This window comes from Durio zibethinus, chromosome 23, assembly GCF_047325235.1.
Source record: "Durio zibethinus cultivar Kanyao isolate XHJ-2024 chromosome 23, ASM4732523v1, whole genome shotgun sequence".
Classification (NCBI taxonomy): Eukaryota; Viridiplantae; Streptophyta; class Magnoliopsida; order Malvales; family Malvaceae; genus Durio; species Durio zibethinus.
This window is the reverse complement of record NC_143184.1, coordinates 660,304-670,844: the sequence shown is the minus strand read 5'-3', so window position 1 is coordinate 670,844 and position 10,541 is coordinate 660,304. Positions and strand designations below refer to the sequence as shown.

General features: G+C 33.8%; 2 protein-coding genes and 1 pseudogene across 2 annotated transcripts; 1 reads left to right on the top strand and 2 right to left on the bottom strand.

Moving 5' to 3' along the window:
* Nucleotides 1-334: 334 nt before the first annotated feature.
* Nucleotides 335-2,646, top strand: LOC111313254 (cyclin-U4-1-like). Its single transcript, XM_022913917.2, has 2 exons — nucleotides 335-1,447; nucleotides 2,102-2,646. The coding sequence occupies exons 1-2, from the start codon at nucleotides 1,113-1,115 to the stop codon at nucleotides 2,373-2,375; spliced, it is 609 nt and encodes a 202-aa protein (XP_022769652.1). The 5' UTR covers nucleotides 335-1,112; the 3' UTR covers nucleotides 2,376-2,646.
* A 1,827-nt stretch (nucleotides 2,647-4,473) lies between these two features.
* On the bottom strand, nucleotides 4,474-5,443 carry LOC111313253 (uncharacterized). The gene has a single exon (XM_022913916.2). It carries the CDS (start codon nucleotides 5,329-5,331, stop codon nucleotides 4,747-4,749), a length of 585 nt encoding a protein of 194 aa, XP_022769651.1. The 5' UTR covers nucleotides 5,332-5,443; the 3' UTR covers nucleotides 4,474-4,746.
* Nucleotides 5,444-9,387: 3,944 nt separating this feature from the next.
* Nucleotides 9,388-10,349, bottom strand: LOC111313660 (uncharacterized; annotated as a pseudogene).
* Between the last annotated feature and the right edge of the window lie 192 nt (nucleotides 10,350-10,541).

The window sequence follows — 10,541 nt, the reverse complement described above, 5'->3', positions numbered from 1 at the left end:
AATTATATCTTCTTGTTTATAGCTGTAGAAGTGGAAATGCTGGCTGTCTTGGAGTAAGAAATTAAACATGAATAAATATGTACGTAGTAGTACTATTATTTTAATGATTGGCGTCAATTGGGTTCGATGTGGGTCAAAATCAAAATTAAAAACTGAATCTAAGTTTGCAAGTTTCATTGCGTCTTTGATTATTATCACCTGCTATAGTATTTTGATCTGTGAAACGAAAGTAGCATATCGTTTTCTTCTCTTTCCAGCGGAAAAATCAGGCTATGCTCAATGAAGATTCGGAAGCATATTTGAATTTGACTCATAACACGAGATGATTTTTCAGGAGTCAAAAAATGTGACAAGCCCGTGAAGCCAAACACAAGCAGACAAGCAGAACCATGGGTCTTCTTTCATGTTCAAAGTTCTTGTTTGTTGTTGAGTTTTGCAGACAAACTTATGCTAGATCCCTCGTCCAGTAGTTGCCAAGCATATCTTGAATGCAGCCCAACACGTTGAAATCTATACTTTTTTTATTTGCTGTAGGGGAAACAGAGCAGCATATAGTACGAGCACAAGGGCAAGGTTATAGCTATGGACCAGCGGAACAAATACATGTTACCCGTCCGAAAAAACATAACAAATCCGGTTGTGTAAATTTACTACACATGCAAGATCTCCAAAAAGTAGGACCCACAAATTACAATCAACATTTTCCCACATGTAATCACATGATGGGTATGGCATGCCATCAGCACAACAACAGTAGCCACAAGTTAATCACCGGAAAACCTCATTCTCTTTTCAGGAAAATGACTTTAATCCACAAATGAACCACCTTTTAATTTGTTCCCCCTTGAACAAGTTAAGTTTTGAAATTTAATAATCATAACCCCTACTCAAAATCCCACACTTTTGTGTCCAAAAAAGACCTTATGAACTCCACCAAATGGGGACACCCAAGTCATAATTCAAATTCCTGAGGCTACTCTTTTCATTGAAAATACCGACCCTTTAACGACTGCCTTAACCTGTTCTACAGCACAAAAGTAAAGCCATATATACCTCAATAAGAGCAGCAACAAAACACATTCAACATTTTTGGTCCAAAAATCTTTTCAGCTATGGCAGAGTTAGAGAACCCAAATATGATGCCAAATCTCATAACATTTCTGTCTTCTCTTCTCCAAAAAGTGTCTGAATCCAACGATGTAAACTGTCGGTTTCAACCTCAGAAAATTTCAGTGTTCCATGGCTTAACTCGGCCAACTATCTCAATTCAAAACTACCTGGACAGAATTTACAAGTATGCAAATTGTAGCCCCTCTTGCTTTATTGTTGCATATGTCTATCTTGATCGGTTTGCTCAAAGGCAACCCTCGTTTCCCATAAATTCTTTCAACGTTCATCGGCTGCTTATTACAAGTGTAATGGTTGCTGCAAAGTTCATGGATGATATGTAAGCTCTTACCTTCCTTGAATAAATCATAATCCATGCAAACTTCTTGGATTTTATACATGGGTTTGGGTTTCCTTTAGTTTTTCTTTAATACGATTAGCTTATACTTCAAGTGAAGTTTGAAAATTTGTATGCTTTGTAGTGCCAGAGCAGGTTTCCAAGCAAAATCTCAGATTTTTTTCCCCAATTATAAAAAAAAAAGAATCTCAGATTTTGGATAGTCGATTGCTTTTCATGTTTTCTGAATTCTGGCTGAAACATGGGGTTTGATTTTCCATCTCTTTTTTTTTTAGAATTTGAGTTCTTTTTTCTCCTTTTCTTTCAAAGAGCAACCTCTGAAGTGCAATTAGAATTTGGGTTTAGACTTGTTGGAATTGGAAGCCATTAAATTTCCCAGAAAATATATTTCGTAGTAATTCCAAGTTCCAACCAATTGTAGGCATGTGAATCCTGGCTATCCTTGTGATAATCAGACATTTAATCACTGTCTCCATGAAACAGGCCTACCATGGTTTCTTCTTTTATTTTCTCTTTTACGACGTGCTTTAAATTCTAAAAAATGTAAATTAAGAAAATGGATAATACATTTAATATTTTACCTAACATTAAGTTCATCTGATTTCAGTTTCTGATATTTTGGAACTTTATCTTCAGGTATTACAACAATGCTTACTATGCAAAAGTAGGAGGAATCAGCACAACCGAAATGAACTTCCTTGAAGTGGATTTTCTATTTGGGTTGGGTTTCCACTTAAATGTAACCCCCAATACCTTTCACACCTACTACTCCTACCTGCAAAGAGAGATGATGTTGCAACCTCCACCAAGTATTGCAGAATCCTCTTTAAGCCATGGAAGGTCACTAAATGTCCATTTGTGTTTCAGTGAAGAAGAATCCTCTCATCAAAAGCAACAACTAGCTGTTTAATAAAGCCTTTAACGTTAGCTCTGAATGTAGTTAGATAAAGAGATGGTGACTTGTTTAAACATTTTGGGCTGGCAGATTGAACGCATGACTTGTACACTAAAAACCCACATGTTCTCTCTCTCTCCTCTCTTTCTTCCTTTGGTTTCTTGTGGTTTCCCTTTTTGGGGTTTGGATCTCAAATTGTTTTTGTATGTACAGATGGGAGTTTCTTCTTTACAGTCTGGCTATCAAAGTCTCATTGTCAATTAATTTCTCCAATTTCTTTTGGTTCATGCTTGTGCTATTTTAGTGGTGAGGAAAATTCTAAATACCCGCAACATCTTATCACATGTGATAGAAAAAAAGAAAACAATGTATCAGAGTCTCAAATGGGAGTTTCCCTTTTCACTGATGTTATTTTTCCTACCAATTATGGTTCGATGGTACTTTTGGTTGATACCTGCTCGTATCCCCGCTAAGATTCCGTAAAACTTTTCGGAGGGTGCGACTAAAAGTGCAGGGGTGGCAATGTGTTTATAATTGGACAGCATTTGGGTGGAACAAAGAATGAAAATATGAGTGGTGGGTAGAGCCCTGGGATGTAATGATACGAGCAAGTGAGGTGATAAAACAATTTCGGACGCGAACGATGCTGTTCTGTTGTGGCTATTTTTGGTAGAGATGACAAATTGCTCTATTTGACAGTTGTCTTTATTCTTTTGGAGGGGACATGGAACATGTGCAATCACAGGCAACTTCTCTGCTGGAGAGGAGATCCTGCAAATTGTAGCTTGGGGAGTAGATTCATAGATATATCATATACAAGAGTCTTACCAAAAAAAAAAAAAAAGAAAAATCATATACAAGAGTGCCAATAATGTTTGTATTGGCCGTACAGGTTGACCTATTAACCTGGCAAATTGCAGTTTGTATTCAATATGATAAAAGTTTCTGTTCCTTTTCATAGGACACGATGAGAATAAAAATAATTTAATGCTAGTAAGTAATTCAAAGAAGCCCCAGTTAATGTCAACTTTGGATGCTATATGCATAATTAAGTTAAAAGAAAATTAATAGATGGAGCAATCTATAAAATAGCAAAAAAGTCATCCGTGCATCCAAGATTTTTCTCGTTAGGTTGAGATGAGATTAGTTGAAATGTGGGAATATTAGTCTTATATACCTCACAAGTCACAAGTTTAATGAGGCCAAGTATATGGAATAATTGAATACTAAATTACTAGTAATTGTTTCTAGACGTCCAATAATTAGAACCATAAGACCAAGTGAGCAATTTGTCTTCGGCCTGGGACACGAGGTAGGGAAAAACAGAGCCGCAATCATATTAGTTAGCCCAAGCTGAGCCCATTCATTGACGCTAATTGTTTTGGACCTCAGCTTAGCAAGCCTATAACCAACCCAAGTGGTCAGCGGATAACTACTCAAAACTCATTCGAACGTTAATTTGCTTTATCTGTAATACAAAAAACTTCAATAGAAATCAGACTTGCAGAAATATTAAAAATATATATATATATAAATATAATTAGATCATTCTTTCCATTATCTTACAAATTAATAAACGTAACAGCGGAGACGTAATTGTTCATTAAGTTGTGCAGAAAAAATGGTACTAGTGGGACATTTTGAGCCTGCACCTGTTGAACATCTGAATGAAACTTCTTAATAAAAAAGGCACAGCGGCTGTAATCAAGATGAAAAGGTAACTTATATGTTAGAGAAATAATAACAAGAATGGATGAGGAAAGTGGCACAGTGTTAGAGATAAAAGAAGAAAATTCATGCTTATGGCCATCTTCATTAGTGTTAAAGTAGTGTTATTCAATCTCTAATAAATATTTAATTTTTTATAATTTTATATTTAAAATGAATTCTTTCTCTTACAATCAATTGATTTTAAATTATATACTTAAAATTGTATCAAAATCAAAATTTTTTTTATTTCTATTTACATGTTAATAATCGGATAAAAGGTATAGTAACAATTATGCATATTAACAGTTAACCACTCGTACTTTTTTATTTTTTAAAATTGAAATAACAAAAGCACACAGTATTTTATTTATTAATTTGTACATAACAAATTACACACTTTAGCTTCTTAATTAATTATTTTACATAATTTTTACATAACATTGGGAGACAATTAATATAGCCCACACATGCGCTAATAAAACTATATTTAATAATGTCTTTTTTTTTTTTCTTTTGAGATGTCTAATGTTTTCCTTATTATTTCATTTTATCCTATCTTAAGAAACCGGCAAACCATATCCCATAACATATAAATAGCTAGAGTTACAAGTTGTTCAGGCTCAAACTTATAGGAGTTGCGAGCGTCTGCCTAAAACGTTCATTTTTCTCCATCTTGCTAAGTTTGTGCGGGCTGGATCTCGTCTCTCAGGGGCTCTGTTGTCTTATTTCTAGGCTTGGCAATTACCTGGATCAAACATGGAGGGTCTTCCCTGGTTCTCAACGAAACTAATAGCTGAATCAAACACCGAATCATTAAAGGCGCAGCTGCTACAATCAAGACGAGTCGAAACTTCGTGGCATCGTTCGCGGTAACAAAGAAAATAGAAGATCCGTAAGTTATAATCATTGAAATAGAAGCAACCCGTACTTCAAACTGGAAAGGAAATTTATGCGTGAGAGACATAATAACAAGTAGCGCTGCAGAAAAGGCTAGGGTGTTTGAAGTCAAGAAAACATAGTAGGGTGATGGTTCAGATGCAAAAATAGCAGTGCCTGCTTTTTTATTAGTCCCGTCTTCTGAACTCTGCCATATACCGCCAGGAGGGTTAACCCCAGCTTGGAAGGTCATTGTAGCTATTAGGGTCGCAACTACTAAGAGAGCATTGCGTGCTTGGGCTCTATTCTTCTGTTTATCGTCCTCTTTAGTACCTTCATCGTACTGAAAAAAACGACACCAGCCCCTGAAAGAAGAGCCAACCATTTTCTCTACTATTTGTATTCGGAGATGACACTTTTATTTATGGGGATATGAAGAAATTAAACAAGGAAATTAATTAGTAGTAGATGGATTTTGTAGAAAAGCTTGGGAATTTTGGTGAGTCTTAATTCAGCTTTTATAGCCTTTCGAACCAAACACTATCAATAGCGTGCCAAACATGAAGCATCAGTGATTCAGTGTTATTACTTCTTTGCCATTTGCATAATTATGTTCGGACAAAATGAAAAGTAGATTCCCATCTCATCTTTGGACCACAACAACGACTTTGTTTCCGATTGCTGATCTGTTGATTAATTACTTTTCTATCATCGTTCTTAATTAGGACAAAAAACCTGAGAGGCACCTCCACTTTCCAGTGCCAAGATATATAACTATATATATTTCTCAATTTCTCATCATTATTTTTTGGTCAAACAGTCAACTACGAAGAAGGCTATAAATCATAATTTTACTTAATAAACAAGGACAGATCATATATATATATATATATATATATATATATATGAGATTATCAAAGTTTAAAGTATGTCATGAGCAAGTAACTCAAAAAAAAATGGAAATAAAAATCCATGCATAGTAAATTGAGAATATTCTAAATTGGGATAATTGAGGAGGCCCTTCCTTATTAAGAGTGGCAGATTGATTTTCAATTTGCGATCAACCTAAATATTCTATCCCAATTATTTACGTGAATAATGGAAATCTAAATGACTTTGACTTAAACGTCATTCTTCCTATATATCTAAACCGCAGTATTATTAGTCCAGAAAATGCATGAGACAAAGACGGCCCGCACTCATTTTTATGTCCAAGGAAATACATATTTGGAGTGAATGATGACCCTTGCTTGGGTCTCTTTCTTCTCTGTTTCATTATATAGGAAGAATGACGTTTAAGTCAAGGTCATGCAAGTTTCCATTATTCAAGTAAATAATTGAGATAAAATATTTAGGGTGATTGCAAATTGAAAGTCAGTCCGCCGCTCTCAATAAGGAGGTATCTCCTCAATTATCCCATTTTAGAAAATTCCCAATTTACTATGCATGGATTTTTATTTCCATTTTTTATGAGTTGCTTGCTCATGACATACTTAAAACTTTGATATGTATGTCATAAGCAAGCAACTCATAAAAAATGGAAATAAAAATCCATGCATAGTAAATTGGGAATTTTCTAGATTGGGATAATTGAGGAGGTTCTTCCTTGTTGAGAGCGACGGATTGGTTTTTAATTTGCGGTTACCCTAAATATTTCATCCCAATTATTTACGTGAATAATGGAATTCTGCATGACCTTGACTTAAATGTCATTCTTCCTATATATCTAAACTGCAGTATTATTAGTCCAAAAAATGCATAGACAAAGGCGGGCCGCACTCGTTTTAATTTCCAAGGAAATACATATTTGGAGTGAATGATGAGCCTTTGCCTGGGTCTTTTCCTCTTCTGTTTCATAATAAACGTGTGTGTTTAATCTTATGTCAGCCATGACGGAGGCTTCATCCTATGTAAATGTTACGTATTTAATTGGTCAATAAAGTTAATATTTTGAATCGTTTAATCAGTTCATGCTCAATTGTCATGTCATCTTATTTTAAGAATTGATTCGTTTCTTGTCAAAGAAAGGTTGTCCGACACTTATACAACATTTTATTAAAACATCACTTTAAAACTGAATATTTAACTTTCAATTAACCTAAAATCATTAAATATAATTTATATTTATCAAAAATCAATAAATGCAATTCACAATCATCTACGTAAAATTTTTTTAAATTTTACATAAATTCACATCAACTATCAATTATCTTAATTAAATCATCACTTTTAGCCTCATATATAAGGTAAAGAGGAGGTCCAAATTCGTAAGACTTGAGCATTTCCCTTCATTGTAGTTTTCTACCCACACTTTGCCCTCCTCTCCATCAAACCCTAAATACCTTACTAACTTGAACGTATGGGCACGTTTCAAAGAATTAACTCTGACATTTTTTTATCATACTTTCTGGCTAATAAATCTAAGTTCATTTAACCTCCAACCAATTTCTCTTCAATTAAGGCATCCAAAAATATCATCAACAACCAGCAAAGCCACTAACTAGAGTTATTAATTTATGATTCCATTAAGGTGTTGTGCTCTTTAGCTGATCATGAGGTGCTTGTATTTCCTAGCCTTCCAGGTTGTCATTGATTTATTCTATGGATTTTTTCAAATAAAAAAAGTTCATTTGCTGTCAAAAGATGTCCTTGATATGTTTTGCTTCCAACAGAAAAGAAATCTATATACTATGATTTACTATTACTATTAGTATAATAAATAGTCTTGCATTATCGTTCCAACTAAGAGACTCCTTTTAACAAGTTTTATTATAATTGATCACATCATTTTATCAATCCACACCATCGTATTGCCAATGTCTTGCATTATTATTAGGAACTCAGGAAAAAATATATTTACATGTGAAGAAACAGCAAGAAATTTTGATTTTGGTTCATATCTGGTTTTGCAACTACTTGAGCTAAAGTCAAAAGGAGACTTTAGCAATTAATTTGAGACTCCTTGCCGTAATAATTTCTTTTCTCTTCATTTGGTTTGTTGTGGTCTGGCTAAAGCATGGGACGAAGGAAGGGTTTTAACAATTTGAGTGGAAAGTTGAAGTTATATAAATTACTAAATGGAGGTTCTTAATTCTCACCTAAGAATTGGCCATTTGCGAGCAGTTGGCATTAGATCCAACTGCATTGGGAAGTTGCCAGGGTTCCAGGCTTAATGCTCTTCCCACAAGCATAACATAATTAAGTTGCTATAACTAGTGAGACCGGGTGGATTCAGGGAAGTTTAGAAAATTTTAAAAAAAAAAAAATTTGGTCATTTGCCAATAATTTCACAAAAGGCAGCGAAGAAAAAATACATTCAAAAAATAAAATCACTAAAATTTTTTAATGATTTATTAAAGACATCGTTCATCATGAAAATGGAACTTTCTTTTACCTCATAGAATGTGAATTTCCTTCATGAATTATAATTTTTTTATTGTCTGATTACAGTGTCAAATTTTGATTTTTTTTTTCTTCTTTTTCCTTTCGAGATTCTCAAAGTATGGTAAATTAGAGATCCAATATTGGGTATTTGGTATAATCATTAAAGAAAATTAGAGCTAATCAAGCTGTACTTTCTAACTAAGTCAATTTATCTTTGGATAAGTTCAAAGTACGTTCTAGAATCTAGCCCATTTACTTTCATGAAAATTTGCGATATATGGTAACATTAGCGTAGGATTTGCGTGATAGGAAGAAATTAAAAAAAAATGAAAATGAAGATGAAAAATTGTGTAATTCAATGATTAAATATTAAAAGAGAAATGTTAACTATTAGTTAAGTTGATATTTAAGAAAAAAAACATGTAATTTTGTGAAAATAGTACATTAAATGAAAAAACATTTTTAAAGACTTGTTAACAGGACTTATTATAAAATATTCAAGTAGACCACGTGATTAACAGCTGCCGATCAATTTTATGTCTAAAAGTTGAAGGGTTCAATTTTTTTTTTTAATAAAAGTTTAAGATTTCAATTAATTATAATAAAATGATAAAATAATTTAAAATTTTTTTTATATATTTAAGCCAATTTCTTACCATATATCATGATTTTTGAACGTCAGTTTCTCTTTTTCCATTGTTAATTAAGGGATGCCTTGATTAAGAATTGTGAGTAATTAATTGATAAGATGAAGATTAAGTTTCGTTTGTTCTCCTTTTATATAACGACGTTACATTTTCTATATTCGCACAAAAATGAAAAATCTAACAAAATTTTTAAGTATCCAAAACATAACAATCAAGCAATACGTTTTTTATGTCATTCTTTGTCCTTTACAATTTCTTTTTCTTGTGTAATACCGATACCTGCAGATAAGGCAAATAAACCAAATAAACCTGTAAGTTCTAAAATTATATTACAAAGAACAAATTGTTATGTATTTCGCAAGATACAAGACGAATAAAATTCTAAACTGTCATGAATTGTTTGCATTGTATAGGCGATTTCCATTGATTCGTCTAATGCCGTTTCATGTATCTGAAACAACTCCCCATTTCTTCAGCAGCCAAATGGTGAACCGAGCCAATTCTGGAAGAAATAGAAGACCCATCAATAAGACCACCATGTATATTTCTCTCAGTTTGGTTGGACCCATATAGATTACAGCAATCACGTAAGTAGCCATCATTGAAAGTATGACCAGCCGTAAGCCTGCCCTGAGAGGGAATCCACTGGTAAGGAGAGATATCATGGCAAGTGATGCAAAGAAACCGATTGCATTAAAAACAGTGAAGACGGTAAAGATATCAGGGTCACTAGCCATGACAGCTTCTCCAGGCATCATGGCTCTCTTTTGAACGTCGGTGATGGTCTGAGACTTTCCTTTCTCTGCATCCCAAAAACCACATGGAGGGCTATAGGTTGCTTAATATGTGACTGTTGCTACCAGGCCTGCCACAACCATGAGTGCATTTTGAGTTTCATTTGATGATTCCGAAACTTCTTTCATCAGTTCCATCCATAGGTTCCATGAACAAGAAGATCGCACTATTTGCGTGTTGTTAAAGCTTTCCGCTTGTGTTTGACAATAAGAAGGGTCTGTTGTGATTTCTCGGGCTTTCACAGCTCCAGCTTGCAGAAACATCTGATAAATATGGATATCAAGAAAATCACCTCCATTTTGGAGCAAAAGATCTAGGATGTCCTTTGGTGTGGATCTGCTTGAGTTCATGGTATTTGCGTTAACCCCAGAAACAAGTGCTTCTTCACCAATTAACAGTCCTATAATCTGCAAACCAGTGTTTATATATACATAACTTACACTTATGGAAAAGATTCAATGTTGAATTAAACATAATATTCTGGAAAATACTGACAAGGCAATTTATATAATCTATTCTATACTAGAATTTTGTGTACAGCGAAGGTATTAGATAAAACCAGGATTTGGTAGTGCATCTGCTTCAACTTATGCTTGACATCTTTCCACAATCCGAATATGGTAGAAATGTGTATTTTTTTTATTTTTGTTATTTTGTTAGATTCCCCAATGAAATAATGATATGCATAATTAGCTAATTAACACCCTGCTAGTTTGTCCTTTTCTTCAGCTTCAAACAAATGGTTTCCCTAGGGAAACTGCCCAAGGCA

Coding starts and splice junctions, on each gene's coding strand:
- LOC111313254 (XM_022913917.2), top strand. CDS start 1,113: ATGGCAGAGTTAGAGAACCCAAATATGATGCCAAATCTCATAACATTT. Junction 1,448..2,101: donor GCAAAGTTCATGGATGATAT/GTAAGCTCTTAC, acceptor CTTTATCTTCAG/GTATTACAACAATGCTTACT.
- LOC111313253 (XM_022913916.2), bottom strand. CDS start 5,331: ATGGTTGGCTCTTCTTTCAGGGGCTGGTGTCGTTTTTTTCAGTACGAT.